We start from the raw sequence: 19,238 nt of genomic DNA, 5'->3' as shown, positions 1-19,238 counted from the left end.
CAGATCTTGGTCGCATTGCCGATGGGAGGATCTACATGGCACTAGTGATCTCAATATTCAAATGCTCATAACTTTCTTACTATTCATTCAATCTTCCTCAAACTTTCAACAATATGTTTCTTTGATTTTTCTCTTTGATATGGATTCAGCTAGTTTCAAGGGTTTCATTCTCCTTTAAGCTGAAAGAGCTAAAAAATGTCCGCTGGTTGAGCCATTTTGCTGCGGTCACGGCAGTAAGGAGGAGTCTCAATTCATTAATCGCCAGCCTGGATCGAGAGGCTAAAGAGAGAGACGATGTCTCAGCAAGTGGATTGCCACGAGAGGTGAAGTCCTTTGACTTCCTGGCATGCACAGCGATGTTGTTCATGACAAACTTATTGACAGGATAATCGGCAACCTATAGGTACGGTTCCCAGACTCGGAGCTACTGAGGGCCTTCGAGGTGTTTGGAGACACTGATAACGATTTCGACATACGTGAAGGCAGCAGTTGTCGGGTATTAATAAGACAGAATTTTTTTTTTTTAACAAGAAGTTGTTAAAATCGTCGATGGGCGGAGGCCACCGACTGTTTAGATACTATTACACCTTCGCCCACTGTGTATGGTTGATCGAGGCAATAATCATCTTCCAATTCAGGTATTTTATATGGAAGATTTAGCCTACGTGAGTTATTTATCAAATAACCAACCAAATCAGACAATGTTGCCATAGGCGGTAATGAATATCGAAATAGATGTACAAAACATGTATATATCACAAATAAGGAGTTTGCGATCGTTACAAAAAAAGGGGAAAATATATTACAATAATCTAAGGCTAAGTTGAGAAAACTACCAGTTTGGATATAAATAAACGAAATACGTAATATGTAATTTCACAAATGCTGGATCATCTAGATGGACATTGAAAATTGCATGTTCATAAAATTGGATTTACCTCCATCTTACAGATAATATGCCAGCATTTCGGACTTGAGGCATAGACAGTTGCAGGCGAACTGGCCCACGTCAGAGAATTGCCCTTCAAAGAGGAGAAAACCCTCAAAATGGCATTGAAGATATTGGCGATACAGTTCTCTGACATGGCGCCCTATCTTGCAGAGATAGCCATCGCAGTGCTGGTCCTTCCAGTAAGCACAGTAGGTAAGATACCCATTTTTTATTCTGCAATTAATGTTACCATGAAACGTTACCACTAAAGGCCTGGTCCTACTGGCCGACGGATTCCAAACACATTCATAACGGATACAGTGGACAAGCAAAATATCGGAGTGGCTCCATCGGTTTTCATCCACTCCAGACAATTGAAAAAATGGGCGAAAAATAAAATCACAGTGGACGGATGCTCGATGGATATACAGCGTATGAATAACGTATGCAAAGAGTTTACAACGGATACATAACGTTTTCCAACAGATGGCAAGATTCTTTTTCCGTTTTACATTCTCCCTGTATCCGTAATTGCAGTGGGACCAAGCCTTTAAATATTAACGTTTGATTACGAATCTATTGTTATCAACCACAACTGTGGAAAGACAGCATTATCAACATCTATTATGCATGCTTGTTCAAAATACTTTCTATGATTTATATTCATGCACTTATTATTTTCTTGAAAATTCAGTGTGCTTCTCTTTTTTTATATTATATGTTTTATCAGTATTCAATCACTATATTTATAAGTAATTGACAATTATTTGGTCTATTGGACCGTGTATGAGGTGCTTAAGTTTGATAAATATTACACACCAGACTAATGCATTAAGAATTGCCAAACTTATCTTCCTTTACCTTTGTATCACCTCTATAGATTGCGAAAGGGGATTTTCGGCAATGAATCGACTGAAGACAGAAAGAGACTAGAGAAACTCCTCCAGCCTGTAATGTGGATAGTCACAGAGGGTCCAGCGTACGACAGACTACCAGCTGCCTTCTTTGAAAAGGTTGCAACGGAGTGGGCAGTGTCGAGAAATAGGCACCGGGTCTTTTGATTTCTTGTCAATTTGTACCTTCATTATCTCCCATCTTGTTTTTCTTAGTCTGAAGCAGAGCGGTTTATGCGTACACTAAAGAAAGTCCTCCGCACATCACATGCAGAAGCTAAGTCATGGAAACAAGAGCTGCATCGTTTTCTCCGAAACTATCGCGCAACACCACATACAACCACCTTGTTGCCTCCTGCAACGATCATGTTCGCGAGACCCATTCGCACGTGTCTACCCAAAATCTCGCGAGAAAGAAATGATGAAGAGATTCGCAAACCCAATAAAGCAAAGAAAGAGTCAATCAAAGCTGAAGCTGAACGCCATATGTCGTTCAATATGTCGTTCAGAAGAGACCCACTAAAAAAATTCCTCCCTTGGCACGCTGTGCAGCAGCAACATCCCCCTTGGGGTGATGATGACATATCAAGCCTCCTTGCGGGGCCCAACGAGCTGGACGTTATGTCAGAAGTTGGATCTTCAGTGACCCCAGTAGTCCACTACGACCCAGACGTCGATTTGGAGCCCAAGGAGTTTGATATCAGAGAAGATGCTGATCTATATGACACTGGCATCAGTGTTGGCCCTGCCAAATTTGATAAGCTGGCCGAAAGGCTTTCGAAAGCGGTTACTCTCCTGCCCAAGAAAGAGAGTTTGGAGAAGATTTCATCGCGATATCTTACCCCCAGCGATGCCCCTGAAGCCTGAGGTTTGGCAAACTATTTCGGGTAGAGCTCGCTCTATCGATGTTCGCCTCTAGAAACTGCAAAACAACGTTGTGCAAGGACTTCTTCCCTACGGGGAAATTTTGGAAGAATTACAAGCAGCAACGTCTGAGAAAAGGCCAGTCAACATTGAATGCATTAAAGAGTTTTCCCTTGATGGGCTCACTTTAAGCGGGCATGCTTCTTATAAGTTAAGTATGTATCGGAGAGCGGAAATTAAGCCCTATGTCAACCCCAAATACAAGGGTTTGTGTAGCAGGATACCCCCTTGGATGAGAAGTTGTTTGGGAAACATATAGAGTACCCTAAAAAATGTGGCTGAGGCGTACAATGTGGGACAAAAAGTCTTGCATCATGGGAAGGCCCCACGTCGCCACACCCAGAGGAAGCAAGCCAATTTTTCCACTCAGCGTTGCCATGACTTCAAGGGACAACGATCGTCTCAGCGGAGCCGCTCTCAAGCTCCAGCAACGGTGTCACGTCCACCGCCTTCACCCCCCCCCTCCAAAATAAAATCTATGATCACGGGAGCGATGTCGAGGTGAGAAATATGATGACAAAGGTAAAACTAATATCAATTGGAGGGCACTCTTCATACAACCATGAGGACAGACAAATTTTCGTTCTGAGCCGAAATAAGGCAAAATTCATAGTAATAACTAAGGAGATCAAACCAGGACATATTGGACAGTGATTTATGACATTCTATAGCCTAAATTGAGAAGGGATGGAACAGACAAAAGACTCTCGCAATCTTGTAAGTACCCCTAGTAGTAAATCGAATTCACCGGCAACTAAAAAGCCCAAGCTGAGCGGTACTTCAGAGTACAGCCCCCGGCCCAGACCCAGTCGCAGTAGCTCGTTAGATCGTATGCCCCTTCGTGATCGAGAGTTTCGAGACGGTGCAAATATGGAGGCTTAACGCAGTAGAAACAAACTAAGCTACGACGAGAGAAAAGAGTCACCCCCTGAGTGGTTCTTGGATTTTTTCTCACGCTTTGAAGCACGTTTCGAAGAACGGCTGGGAAATATTCTCAGTAAACAAATCGGTGATCTAACGATGAAAATCAGCTGCCAAGAGGAAAAGATAAAAAGTATGGACTTTGACCTGTGTAATGTGAAGGATGAAGTGAAATGGAAGGAACAAGAGAAGGTTCAAAATTTATTTACATTTATCATTCAACTTTTTTATTCTGTTTTGTGGGTAAGGTCCATTAATTCATCACTTTTACACCAATTTAATATCTATTTCTTTTAATTCATGTTTCAAACTGTAGGGAAACAAATGGTTCACTGTTCATGAACATTTTGGTGTGAATTTTGGCTTGTTTCATGGTTTGCGTTTGTTTTTTGCACTTTTGGCTTGGCTGTTTTTTAATTTGAAGCCCTGAGCTGTGATCTCTTGTTCACCAGCGTGCTCTTGTTTGTTAGCTTTGCAATTTTTTTTTTTTTGCTTGTTTTTTGTTTTCTTCTAATTATGTCAATTTTTCTTTTTACCACAGTTTACGATCTCATGCAGCTTCAAAATGATATTATACCCCAAAGAAACGTTTATTTGTATGTTGACAGTCATCTTTGTACATTTCCATCTTCATATAAATTTACTTTATCACGTTTATGGGAGTATTTATGTCTTCTTCTTTTTTTAATGATTGTCTTTTCTTTGGGTTTTGCTTTTTAAGTGGAATTATGTACATGTATGTCCAAACTAAGTTTATAAAATGCTATTCAATGCATTATTATTCTCTTATACATGTACTGTATATTTTTATTGTACATATATATATATTGTGTGTAATGCTTATTTGGTATCTTATGCTGCAGTATTTATGTTTTGGTGTTTTATATGTTTTATTATTCTTATTATTGTTATTTATTTTTATTTTTGCTGCTTATTTTTTCTTTTGTTACATGTATATTGATTCGATGATTGTAAACCTTTGAAAATCAATAAAACATATTGAAAAAAAAAATAATAATATCAATGACTACAGAATGTGCTCCGTGGGTGGTAAGCGATGTCAGGGAGTAATTAGCGCCGACGGCGGTAAGTACTCGTACATCAGAAAATAATCTATGATCACGGGAGCGATGTCGAGGTGAGAAATATGATGACCATGGTAAAATAATATCGATTAGAGATACAAGCTCCGTGGCAAAGCGACGTCAGAGTGTAAAGAGCCGATGGCCATAACTTTTAGCTGAATTAGCTCTCATTTCTAAAATTAATATAACTTGCGTTTGAATCGAGAAGACGTCAATGTCTTTTAAATTAACGATTTGCAGGTGGTTTCCAAGTACTTTGGGTTTTTTTTAATGCTTTCTGGTTGATGTCACATTTATTATGATAAAATCGTTTATTTTATAATTCATCGCAGTTAAAGCGAAAAATAAAACTATTTCAAAGGCATGCATGTGCTAGGTTTAGATAGCAATCACGTTTGCTTCCCGCAACCCGGATGTTGTCAGCAGTCATATCGATTCGTCATTATAATTTGTGACGCAGCGAGACGCTCCAATCAGCAGTCGGCAAGATAAAAGGATGCAACAGGAAGGGGTGTCACCCAAAATGAATGGGAAAAGGGGGGTCGTCGGGTTGCGTAAGCTCTCGTCGCTCCATCTGGAATCAGACCCGGATCTTGAGATTTCGTCGCCACGGGTAGCGACGCATAAGGGATTATTGATGACGTGCCTAAGTGAATCATCAATGTTCGCGAACCAGCAGGCCAAGTTGACAGCTGAACATGATGCAGCTGTCCAAAATAGACATAATAATTTCATGGGAAACCATGACTGAGTTATCGAATTATCTTGGAGATTTTACATCAAAGCAGATATATTTGCACTATACTCAATCAGCTTCAGATAAATAATTATATACTGCTACTACATTTCATACAATAAAAAAAATTAAAAAGGCAAGTGTATGCTGATCTACATATGGAAAGCCATTCTATCATCTTTTCCTGTTTCTTGATATTTGTAAAATTGAATTATATCTTACAGCTTGCCATACGTACATGTACATCAGCATATGTTGCCTAAAACATCCATGGCTGGGTAATGAATACTGGGCTCATTTCTACAATTGATTGCATTGCTCGTCTTGATAAGCATGTATGATCAATCACAAAAATCAGCCCCCAGATTGTTCACTGAGCTTCATGTTACAAGGCCTTCGAGTGACAGACCATTTCAGTATGAACTACGCACTCGAAAGAAGGCACCTTTCATATTTGTAAAAGAACTCTATACCTATGAAAGACCTGGGGGCCGTTTCATAAAGCTGTTCGTAAGGTAAGAGCGACTTTAAGAACGACTGGTGATCCTTTCTTACGCGCTAAACCATCGCCTATGGTGTATACCATTATACCAAAAGAAAGGATCACCAGTCGTTCTTAAAGTCGTTCTTATCTTACGAACAGCTTTATGAAACACCCACCTGGCCCCATTGCAGAAAGAGTTGCAATCAATCACAACTCTAAAAATCATGCGTAACTTGATTTTCAACCAATCAACAGCACGCATTTGGGACTTGCCATTGATTTTTTTACTTGCGTTTAAACGCGACTCTTTCTGCAACGGACCCCAGATGAAGTCAGCTCAGATCTCCTGCAAGTAATATTAATACCTTCAATACGGAAATCTCTACTTGTAAGGGCAGTACGTACTTTACAAAAGACCTGATGCAGTTCCATCAGATCTACTCCTAGTGGTATTAATGCCATCATTTCAGAACTCCCTACTTGTAAGGGAAATTCATACTTGATGAAAGACTTGACGCAGTTGCACGAGATCTGCTTCTTATAACGTAAATACCTTCAATATGGCACTCGGTAGTTGTCGAAAGGGAAATCCTACTACTGACTGGCTTGAGGTAGCTGCATCAGATTTTCCTCTTGTGGAGTTAACCCATTAAAAAAGAAACTCCCTAGTTGTATCCCGTAGTTGATGAAAGACTTGATGTGGTTACTTCAGACGTTCTCCTACTAGTGATGTATAATGGCCTCATCCCAAGGACCATGGATGTTACTGGAAATGAAATTGGACAAGAAGAATATCAGGGATCAGTGTTATAGCTACAGTGGATGGCAATGGTCGGGCCCAACCGGCAAAGACAATTTCTGACCACCCCTCATCATAAAAAACACTGCTTCCGTCCACCACTGATTTCAAATGAAAAGTGTTTCAAAACTGAGTCCTTGAAAAGAGGAATTGCTCTTGCATCTATTTCCATCTTTAATCATATTTTATTTGGATAACTTACATAAAATACTTTTATATTTGATAAAAATTTGTTTATTTTCAAAGATTTGCTAATGTCAGATTGTTATTACATTGATGTTCCTTCACTTTTGGCTCTAAGATCGCTAAATCAGCCTGAAAAAAACTTTGTAATGCAGTGAAATAGTGACCAGTGCTAAAATGGGTCTAGCTGGAACACTTGTCAGGGTTATAGTTGAGGCTGGCCTCAAGGGCCAAGGCTGCAATTTTCCAGCCTTTGCCTCGTGCCAAGTCATGTGTATGTAAAGCTATCATGGCTTCATGTCTTCGGTACTCTACTCAAAGAGATATAAATTAAGAATGTCAGAAACAGACAGTACTTACTTTTTATATGGTTGTAATTTAATGAGCCACAAGGGGCACAGGTAGGTTACAAACAGGTGAGCTAACCCAAATGCTATGGCAGGGACAACTCTCACGGAGTACAAAGCGATGAAGGCAATGCCGGCACTAACCCATGTCATGATGGGCTGGGTCTTGGGAACCTCTTTCTGTAGGAGGAAGGGGCGGGAAGAAGGGAAGAAACGAGACAATTTCAACATACATGTAATTGCAGTTTTATGCAACTTAGCCTATAAAGACAAGAAAAAGATGTCTTAGCTGGTATCAAGAAACTTACAATTCCACCTCAATTGTAAGTCCCAATCATATGGAAGTTCTTTGATCAAATGGAAGTTTGTAGTTGATCTGCCTTCAGTTCAATAAATGAACTGTGAATGCATGAGGCCAAACTGCCCAAGTCCAAAGCCAAGGACTTCAGACCTTCCAAGGCCAAGGCCATTTAATTGTCCTCCATGCCGGCCTAACGCACAACACTGAACATGCAGGAGAGGCATAGATCTCAAGCACATTACCTTTAATCGTTTCCTGAGTGTGGGCCAGAGGGCAAAGAGCTGCATGGCAAGAATCACCGTGGCAAAAGCATGGAGAGTAGTTGGTAGTCTTGATGCAAGACACACTGCAGCGAAGATCGATGCATTCAGCGACAGATGCTGAGAGGCACTGGTAAAGGAAATAGGAAAATTATACCAAAATGGATTACATGTACGTAGAAAGATATACATTCCTATACGGATTATTTTTTACAGGTGAAAAATGTTGGAATTTGTCAGCATATTTCCTCACATGCCTCTAGCATTTTTTTTTTTTTTTTTTGAAAGGCACACAAACATTTCTTTTTAAATATATAACATTTCAAGAAAGTCAGATGTTGGGATCCAATAGCACTTGGTGTAATGGTGTACAATGGTACTATTAAAGAAAATGGAAACTAGTTAATAACGGAAGGAAAAGTTCACTGTTCTGATAATAAAATTCATTTAACAAAAACATGCAAATGTACTTCTCGAGAGTAGGAATTCTACAATCTACCTGGCTCATATGATTTTAAGGAGGCATAATAAATCCAGGCTTAATTTAATTAAGGTAATTTAAGGTCCTGGCCTTGGAAGCCCAATATCCCTTTCATTGTCCTGGGATGTTTTCTGTGCACTTTTAAATGTGGCCCATTTTTGCTATACTTTAAAATTCTGTCCTTTTAGAAAAGTGGAATTTGGAGAGATATCAAAGTTTAAGGCATGAAGTAAGCAAATCTATTATTTTATTTCATGTACATGCACTTGTAAGCTTGTATCCAACAAAAAGTTTATCCTCCTAATATTTACGAATGATTAAGAATGAGCGACATCCAAAATCATTTTTAGTGAAAAGTTGTTGATTTCTGCCAAACTGACGTTGATTCCATTCACTTTGTAGGGTGATGGTGGATTTTTGGCATAATGCTAACAAATCTTCATTTATGGATTTCAATTCTGAAATGTCTGTTTACTAGCCAAAGTCTCATATCTCAAAGCATTTTTTGGGGTAAATGTACAATAATCATGTCAAAGTTTGCTGCAATAACTTAATTACAATTCCCAATTTAAAAATGCAAATTAAACCACTGAGATCTAAACATATGTTGTAATCTCAATATGGGAATTCTTCAATACAAATCCTGTAATTGCATTCTCAAGCTGGTTTAAACTACATCAAAAATCTTACTATTATTGCCCCAACTTAATTATTTCAAATTATTTCAAATATGTCCAATCTCTGAATGAAAATTATGTTTTAATGTAAACACTGCAATATCAATCTTTAGACTACTGCATTAATACAAAAAAATTGAAGTGAATCAAATTGGATGGGTTTCCAAAATACTCACACAACTTTAGTTGTGCCATAGTCATAGAAGATTAGGTTACCCAGTAGCATGAACACCTGAAAGAAAATTGATCAAATTTGATGACAAAATAGTACAGTAACAGCTTTATAGGGCATTATCGGTAAAATAAAAATTCAATGATTTACCTTGAGATGAACTCTTTTGCTTACCCATAATGCCCCACAAATCCATCTTGAAGGTGGTAAATATAATAATTTAGGGGTATTTTTTTTCTCTCTCTCTCAATTCAAGAAGAGGAGCCCAAAGGCATAAAAAAACTCAAAATCACTGATTCTATAACTTATTCTTGCATTATTCACTGGCATAAAATGTATTTTTAAGTCTGACAGATTAGTGTTTGCTTTCCCATTATGGCATTCAAGTCCCAGATGTAAACATTGACTTTAGTATACTTATTGCAACATGAAAAGAAATTGATCTTTTAGGGTCAAGATTGAAGGGAATACTCACATTTTTTGTAGTTTCCAACTACATGTAAATTAAGGTACTTCTAAGCAAATAGATGGGCATTTCATGGCTGTAAAGTGCAAATTTTCAGCAATTTTGGGGAAAGGTTTCTCCCATAGCTTCATATGGTTGAAATAACTGATATGAAAGTTAACAGCCATTTGAATGGATCATGTTAAATGCTTTTGACTAGGCCCTAGTCCTGGCCTAATTAAAGATACATACCAGTTGTGGTAACAATCTCAAAATGAGTTTGAACAGAATCTAATGAATTGACCACCAAAGTGTTTGTATGAATAAATAAAGAATATGTGCCAAATAGCTATGGAAAAAAATGTGTCATTGCTGAGAAATGAGGAAAATAAGCACGGAATTCAATCAAATGTCGGGTATTTTTCAAAGCAATATTCATACACTGTCCCACATATGCTTTTCTGTGTTAGTGATCATCAGAATTATCGATTTTGAGCTAAGATTTCATGATTTTACAAACATTAGTTAACATTAATGTACCAGATCTAGATGTATCATAATATTTTGACAATTAGCCTTGATTTGAAATACTTTCTCATGAAATAATTGTTTGCTGCAACTACTGTCTTTTACCTTTTACCCCTTTACATACTGGGAATTACAGAACCCAGCAAACCAACCATTTAACTTACCGTCATAGCATGGATGGTATCTGTACTGATTGAATCGGTCAAGGTCTTAAGTATCGGTGACATCCCAAACGAGAATGTGAGAAAAATACAGCTGGACCGTAGGTCATCTAAAACTGAAAGGGGATAAGAACAAGAACGGAGTCAGGACAGTACAGAATCACTGTTCAAACTTACACCATTAAATTTACACCATTGACCAAAAATAAGTCACCAGGGAAGGTTCTCTGCAAATAGCCAAAACAAGATTTTGGTCTTTGGAAAGTAAAATTAAGAAAATTAGCTCATCTGAAAGAGTAATTTTTCCTCTATATACAGTAAAAATTTGAAGTTGTAAAGCTGAATAAAAAACAAGATAAGAGTTTCTTTGACATTATTTTTTGTGGACTACTTGAAAGTTTCACAGAGATTGTACAGTGAGCACATCTCGTGCTTGAGTGAACTCCAAATTCGAAACATGTTCTCGCTTTATTTGTCTTAAGCTCTCACTGAATTTCTTTTGCATTTAATCGATTGCTCATGTGGGTTTTGGTTGCTCAATTTTGACAAATTATTTATCATTTTAAAGCTAAGTATGCGCCTTTTCAAACACAATCAAAATCTCAAAATTAATTTTGGGTGACTTGTTGTTGGTTTTGGAGTGGCAAGGCACATACATATGCACCACCAACATTCATTATTATGAGAGACTTGCAGGTCAACCACTGTTTCATAAGACATAAGACATAAGATAGCACAGGCCTCAAGTGATAATTGACAAATTAAAGCAATAACTCTTGGGAAGTTACTAAATTTTCAGCCAGTGCAAGGCCCATATACAACAATAATACAGGGGCCGTGGAACGTTTTTCAAAGTGAGCCAAAAGTGGGGGGGGGCTGACCATGCAAAAAATCACAATCATATGGTCATTTTTACGTTTTTGTACACGGTTTTGGAAAAAAGTGGGGGCTGAAGCCCCTCCCCGCTTCCGCGGCCCCTGTAATAATAATAATAATTATAGACAACTTACCAGACCTTTGAACTTTGGCATTATCATCTGGCCTCTCTAGCCACCTAAACACTGGATATCCACACACAGTGAGTAATCCGCCAACACACAGCAGGAAGGATGGGGACAACCGCTCCTTCAGCATGAAGATATGGGCCACGACAAACAAGCACACGCTGAAACAAAACATAGATGGCTAATATCAAATAAGGTAAAAGAAAGTTGTAATTGCAGCCAACATTTATTTCATGAGAAAGCTGGTAAAATCAACTCATCTTTGTGAGATCATGAAATCTTAGCTGAAAACCCTTAATTTTGATGACAAAGAACACAAAAAGGCATATGTGGGACAGTGTATTAATATCGCTTGGAAAAATACCTGACGTTTTATGGAAATCCGTGCTTGTCTTGCTCATTTCTCAGCAATAACACATTGTTTTCTAGAGCCAATTGCCACATATTTTTTATTCATACATGCAAACACTTTGGTGGTAATTTTATTGGATTCTGTTCAAACTCATTTTCAGGTCGTTACCAGAAATTGGTATTTCTCTTTAATCAAGCAATAGGTTGTCTTAGAGGGTGTTGCAATAAATCAATTATAATCAATTGCAAATTTCTATTCCCATTTCACACTGGAAAAATCAATGTTAGATGAAGCAAAGCAGTTGATACATCTTGTTGCAAGCTCATTCAAACGCTAATGTCCAAATAATTACAAGGCATGTCATTGATTCGGTTATATTACCAAATAGATAACAAGCTTCTTGCAATCCTCCATTAGATTAGCAGCGTACCCTCTGTGACATCTATGCTGTTATATACAAACACACAACCATTTTGGTTTTTTAATTGAAAACAGTTTGGACAGATCAGCAAACCATAAAGAATACATTGCACACCGGGTTGTTTCAAAAGGAGTTTTAACACCTCTTGAAACACTTAAAAGTGTGACTAAGTCACACTTTAAAGTGTACCTTAGAGTCGTACTTAAACTCCCATTTGCATGTGGTATCACTGTGGCATCACTGCATTGGTCAAATCATGCTAAGAAGATGCGCAGTAATCAATAAGATTGCGAGTTACAAGCCTTGTCCACATATGCATTTAACCATGACTCTAAGCCATAATCAACTCTTTGTGAAACAACTCCTGGGAGGTGTTTCACAAAGATTTAAGTATGACTTAAGTCGCACTTACATACCGACGCATACGTGATATGCAACACACGATCCTATTGATAGATACGCAGTAGTGCTCGTCCTCATGACACGATCTGACCAATGCGGTCAAGCCTTTCATACCATACGCAACTTGGTATTTAAGTGTGACTCATACTTAAATCTTTGTGAAACACCCCCTGGTTTATTTCTTTCTGGCAAGAGGGGGAAAATTACTTTCCAACAGCATGAATTGATTTGATTAAAATACTTGTTACTGTAAATCAGGGTGCTACATAACTGTTTAGAAGCACTTGCCCAGTCGGGCCAGTAAATTATTCAAATAGTTGGAATATAATTGCCCTAAAATCTATTTCACTTTCCCGAAAAATCCTTGAAAAAAAAGTTTTACCTCTTCAAAAGAAAGTTTTGCGGTTTTGTAAACCATTGACCTTTTTCTCTCTCTTGACATGAACTGATCTACCTGCCATGACCAAAATTAGGGTCAATATCAAATTAATTCGACCCTAATTTTGGTTATTCTAATGTGAGAATTTTGCTTGCCCAATTCGGGCAAGTAGTTTTGTTCTTTACTTCAAAACACTGGCCCGACTCTTAACTTTTACTTGCACCGAGCAATCGGGCAAGTGCTTATGTAGCACCCTGCTGTAAATGTGTAGGTCATAGTTAGAAATAAATTGACGGACTTGAACAATAACCACCTCCCAATTTCAAGCTATCATACTCCAAATAATCTCATTTTTAATCATAAAAAATTAACTTAGTACCTGCTTAGCTGTTGTGTGACCACTCCAGTTTCATGAACAACATTCCAATATTCATATGTTCTTGTATGTACTGTTGACAGAAAATGACAAGAGAAATGATAAAGAAAGATACTTTTTGTTATTTGATGATAATGAAATTCACAAACATTTGCCAGCATTAAAGACTGAGATAGCAACGGATGAAGCAAGGAAAAGGGTTGGCAGGGGGTGAAATTCCAATAGCTGTTGAGACATTTACACATTTCTAAATATTTTTTTGGTCCAATTGTCAACACATCTCGATGCCCGACTCTGTCTGAATATGTTAAAAGCTACAGTGCGCATGTACCACCAGTAACCACACCCCCAAATCACATCATGTGTATAACAGGGGTAATCCACCTTGACTTATCATTGTTGCACAATACTTCAAACACTAAAAAAAATACTTGTAATTTGAATTGTAAAATATTAAATTCAATAGCATGGAAAAACAAGTGGAACGCCTCTGGCAGTCTCGCCTGCATTACGCGATTTAATATAGCAGCAGTGCTAACTTTGAAAAGTACTATTAAATAATCATTCACAAAAACACCATTCATATAATGACATGATACCACGTTCATTTACCATAAATGACATTTGAACGGTGACTTAAGACTTGTCAACTACACCCATGTCCACATTTCATTCACTCTATCCATAAACTTTCAAAGTTATGATGGCAATTCAACAATTACCCCAACATGGCCTAAGTTTATTGACCTTAACTGACCTTTGACCTTGGTTTTGTGACCTGAAACTCACAGGGGATGTTCAGTGATACTTGATTACTCTTATATCCCAAGTTGTATGAACTAGATCCATAAACTTTCAGAGTTAGGATGGTAATTCAACAAATACCCCTAACACGGCTAAAGTTCATTGACCTTTAATGACCTTTGACCATGGTCATGTGACCTGAAACTCGTACAGGATGCTCAGTGATACTTGATTACTCTTATGTCCAAGTTTAATGAACTAGATCCATAAACTTTCAGAGTTAGGATGGTAATCTAACAAATATCCCCAACACGGCCAAAGTTCATTGACCTTAAATGACCATTGACCATGGTCATGTGACCTGAAACTCGCACAGGATATTCAGTGGTACTTGATTAACCTAATGTCCAAGTTTCATGAACTAGATCCATAAACTTTCAGAGTTAGGATGGTAATTTAACAAATATCCCCAACACGGCCAAAGTTCATTGACCTTAAATGACCATTGACCATGGTCATGTGACCTGAAACTCGCACAGGATATTCAGTGGTACTTGATTAACCTAATGTCAAAGTTTCATGAACTAGATCCATAAATTTTCAAAGTTATGATGGTAATTCAACAAATACCCCCAACTTGGCCAAAGTTCATTGACCCTAAATGACCTTTGACCTTGGTCACGTGACCTGAAACTCAGGCAGGATGTTCACTAATACTTGATTAACCTTATGCCCAAGTTTCATGAACTAGGTCCATATACTTTCTAAGTTATGATGTCATTTCAAAAACTTAACCTTCGGTTAAGATTTTGAAAATAATTCTCCCAACATGGTCTAAGTTCATTGACCCTAAATGACCTTTGACCTTGGTCATGTGACCTGAAACTCAGGCAGGATATTCAGTAATACTTGATTAAGCTTATGTCCAAGTTTCATGAACTAGCTCCATATACTTTCTAAGTTATGATGTAATTTCAAAAACTTAACCTTAGGTTAAGATTTGATGTTGACGCCGCCGCCGTCGGAAAAGCGGCGCCTATAGTCTCGCTCTGCTATGCAGGCGAGACAAAAACCTGCACAACTTTACAATGTCAAGAATTTCCAGGCATCTAATTTGAATCATACTTACAATTCTTTTTCAGTTCATCTAGGAAGGAATCGTCTACATAGTTGTCCGGGACTCCTTGCTCCTTGTACAAGATCTTGGCCCACTTCCTGGTAACCATGGTGATGCCTGATATAAACAGAGAGAGTCAATAATTTATATCAACCCTGACCCAATTCATATTTTTTTTAATACACATATATTTTTATGTTGTAAGTTAAAGCAAATATCGAATCAGCAGTTTAACCAATATTTTTGATATTTATCGACCGATGCAAGTATTTGACGATTTATAATATTTTCGGCCAATGCAAGTATTTTTTAAATCTAAGTTGGCGGCTATACACGCGTGTGGTATCTAGGTATCGATAACAAAGACTTCAAGATGGCGACCATAACAGACTGGGTAAGTGAACTCTCGTGCTCTTAAATTTCTTTAAATTTCATACTATTTATTGAGAAAAAAATTAATCAAAAATATCAAATTCGGGGGGAAATATTGTTTTGGCCCATTTACATTAGTCTGGGCTCAAAACGATTTATACAATCTGTGATTTAGATCTACTGCAAGGCTCGACATTAGCGGTGGCCCGGGGCCACCAGAAATTCACCTCGGGCAACCATTATTGAAAAAATATTAAGTTTTGGTGGCCCGAATCGGGCAACCAATAATTTTCAGAATAGCGCAATTTTTCTCCCCATTTTGCACGCATTTATCAACTTTCTACAGTTCAAATTGCAAGCCAGTTCGTCATGCGCCCTTTTTGTTGATCTACACACAAACACACACACAAAATTGGCCTACCGCTATAGCATTAAGTAGCTTTTATCCAGCCGGCCGCGCCGGCCGGCTGGCGTGAGCTTTGCATGCTTCAAGCAGCTGTGAGTCAGCAGTCTATTCAGACTCAGGGAGCTGCAATACGAAATGTTGCAGCTAAGAAATCTTCCACAGAACTGTGAAAATCCAAGTCAAAGTCACATTTTACACCAATGAAAAGCCCTTCTACAGACCTTTTTGCCAAAATCTGGTGTATCCTGATTATTTTCAAGCATTTAAAAGAGGAATCATGACCTCTCTTTTGACTCAAAAAGACCGATTTCCAAATGAAAATAATGCACATAAAAACACATAGGTGAGTACATCACAGTCCCACGTGTTCATTTGAATTGTATGTATGTTGTTACTTGGTTTCTTTCGAAGCTGTGCCTTTTCCGGTCTTTTCTAGCCAAAAATAAACAGACAGTTACTTTCTTTCTTGTTTATAAATGACTTCTTAAACAACTCTTGAGAAAGTAAATACTTTGGGAAGGCATTTCATTAATATGAAATGTGAATTTTTCCAACATTTTGGCAAATATAGGGAAGGAATTTTCTCGCACTTTTTTTTTGCCGTTTTATTATTTTCTTTCATTTTTTTGACAGTGGTTAAAAAACCATTTAAACCCATTTATTAATTTTCAATGTTTTTCTTTATATTTTTCGGGCCACCAAACTTTAATATCGGGCCACCAAAAAAAATTATTTGAAGGTTTTGGTGGCCCGAACGGGCCACCACCAAAAAAAGTTAATGTGGAGCCTTGTCTACTGTAACCGTGGGAAATCCTAGCCTCAGAGAGGAATGATCCCCAGGCCCAGGCTTCATGCGGGAGTAAGCCTACGTATAGTAGATGAAGTTTTACTCCCCAGAAGCCTCCAGGCTAGCTCTTCTCAAAGATATATTTTCTCTGAAAAGATTCTTCGTCTCGAACACACATTTTTAATTGCTGAAAAATCTACCAATCCGTCGTTATTTCTTTGGAATGTCTCCTTTTGTAAAACATGATGTTCTTGCGGGATGCAGCAAGAAATAATTATTGCAGACGGACAAATATAGCATGCAACAATAAGTTACAATAGCCCCCCACCTCTTGTAAATTTTATTGTATTTTCCAAGGAAGTTAAGAGAACACAAAGATAAGAGAATTTTCAGAATACCTTGTAGTTGTAACTCGATATTTTATCTTGCGCACAGACATAATATGCGCCGATTATATATACACGCATCAATATATCTCTGACATCATACGCGCTCAGTGAAAGTTACAAGAAAAGTTAAGACAATTTTCGGAAAACGGATTTTAATTTTTATTGTAACTCTGTCTCTAGTCTAAAAAAGATAGGCTACAACTAGTATAGTGAGTGATTGTATTACCGACCGGCCTTGTATTACCGAACGCGCGCATCATACGCATCAGAAAAAAATTCATACATTCAAAATTTCGCAACATTCTTCCAAAGAGAACTTGAATAGAAAGATGATGAAAAATGGTCAAAAACTCATTTTCAAAGTCTTATTTCTCTTAATATTCTAAAAACAATAAAATTTGGTCAAAATAACTCATCAGTGATTTTGTTGTTTTCTCAACTTTTCCCATAGAAAACACGCGTTCGGTAATACGATACCTTTTTCAAGTGACCAAAATATTTCACATGCGAAGAGGGGTCCGATTGGAAGCAAAAATCGTAAAAAGGAAAAACGATTTCGGCAAAAATTTTACATATTTATATTTTGTAGGTAATTGTGTATTTATGGTGAAAGTTTGGTGAATTTTACGAGAATAATGTGCTTGATATGATTGAATTCATGAAAAGTGTTCGGTAATACGATCCACTACCATACAAGTTAACTTATACAAGAATATTATTTCTCTTACTTAGACTTAAGACAATTTTCAGAATACGGCCCGGGAAATGTGATCGAGAGAATTGCTATCAGCTATGACATTTGCAAACAATTACTGGGAGGAAAATTTGCTGGAAGTCTGCAAGTGCGAAACTGCATTTGCGCCGGTCGAGCTAAGCCTAAGGCTAAGTTAGGCCTCACACAGTCAGTGCAATTTTGCCAGCCCTGGACCCGCGCAGCCGCTAGCCGCGTGCTAACCCAGAGAGCTCCAGCCCGCGTAGCGGGCTGGAGCCCAGACGCGCAGTGTACAAACGGGCATTCAGGTGAGAGTACCGTGAAGTTTGGTCAATATCATTTACATAATACATAATTTAAACAGAAATTAAGCACTTACCACGATTGTATGGATGATAGTCTAACGAGTGGCAGTTTCCTGACATCGAGGCACAGACTGGAACCTCAAAAAACGATCAGTTCTGTCGCGGTGGCTCTCCTTCTTTCAAAATTCATAGCAAAATGGCCGTTCGAGAGGGTGTAGGGCGCATGCGCGAATTTGACAAAGTCTATATGCGCTAGTGCTATACTAGCCTCGGTCTCGATCGGCCATTTTGTGTTGAATTCTGAAAGAGGAGAGCTACCGCGACAGAACTGATCGTTTTTTGAGGTTCCAGTCTGTGCCTCGATGTCAGGAAACTGCCACTCGTTAGACTATCATCCATACAATCGTGGTAAGTGCTTAATTTCTGTTTAAATTATGTATTATGTAAATGATATTGACCAAACTTCACGGTACTCTCACCTGAATGCCCGTTTGTACACTGCGCGTCTGGGCTCCAGCCCGCTACGCGGGCTGGAGCTCTCTGGGTTAGCCGCGTGCCAACTTGGCCTAATCCCTGGGGGCCTCAGCAAAGCTGCCCTGCTCGAGCGTGGGCCTGAATTGCAATTGCGCGATCACAGTTGAGTAGGGTCTGCGCGGTGGTAGTTATTGGAATTTTTAATCTATTCTAATCTAAACCTACATTACATCCAAATTGTGAAACATTTCAACTCTCTATACCTACTTTCACAGTACATACTTACCGCAGACAGTGATTTACAACGTGAAAAATAGTCCAGCTCTTTCGGTCGGCATACTCGGCCTCCCGTCCATATGCTATGGTCTCCTCAGCGAGAAAACATTCAGGGGGAAAAAAATCGAAATAAAATGCGACCTTTCTTGACAAAAATATAAATAAAATATAACCCAGAAGGAAAAACCAGTAAGACCAGTAAGAATTTTTACTGGTTTCCAGTATAATTTTACTGGTTTCCAGTATATTTTTACTGGGCCAGTTGATTTTTAACTGGACCAGTAAAAATCAACTGGAGACCAGTTCCAACAATTGCATTCCAGTTGAAACAAAGTAGTAATACCAGTTAAATTGTTTTTCATCAAACTGGTGTTACTGGTCCAATAAATGGTTT

The 19,238-nt window shown here is 38.2% G+C and overlaps 1 protein-coding gene across 3 annotated transcripts; it reads right to left on the bottom strand.

The window, feature by feature from the left end:
- Positions 1 to 4,179: 4,179 nt before the first annotated feature.
- LOC129277743 (phosphatidylinositol N-acetylglucosaminyltransferase subunit C-like) lies at positions 4,180 to 18,938 on the bottom strand. Of its 3 annotated transcripts, none has more exons than XR_010295782.1 (10): positions 18,855 to 18,937; positions 15,136 to 15,240; positions 13,266 to 13,335; positions 11,339 to 11,493; positions 10,332 to 10,444; positions 9,199 to 9,254; positions 7,847 to 7,994; positions 7,317 to 7,483; positions 6,128 to 6,740; positions 4,618 to 6,040 (listed from the first exon to the last, which is right to left on the bottom strand). XR_010295782.1 is itself a non-coding variant. In XM_054913898.2 (9 exons), exons 2-9 carry the CDS (start codon positions 15,230 to 15,232, stop codon positions 6,698 to 6,700), a joined length of 849 nt encoding a protein of 282 aa, XP_054769873.2. In that variant the 5' UTR covers positions 15,233 to 15,240; positions 18,855 to 18,938; the 3' UTR covers positions 4,180 to 6,697. The 3 variants fall into 3 exon arrangements, 1 of the variants encoding a protein (XP_054769873.2); XR_010295783.1 differs by having other exon boundaries at positions 4,618 to 6,036; XM_054913898.2 differs by having other exon boundaries at positions 4,180 to 6,740; positions 18,855 to 18,938.
- Positions 18,939 to 19,238: the final 300 nt, after the last annotated feature.

This window comes from Lytechinus pictus, chromosome 15 (genome assembly GCF_037042905.1).
Source record: "Lytechinus pictus isolate F3 Inbred chromosome 15, Lp3.0, whole genome shotgun sequence".
In the NCBI taxonomy this organism is placed as follows: Eukaryota; Metazoa; Echinodermata; class Echinoidea; order Temnopleuroida; family Toxopneustidae; genus Lytechinus; species Lytechinus pictus.
Note: the sequence above shows the minus strand (reverse complement) of the source record. Positions and strands in the feature narration are given on the sequence as shown.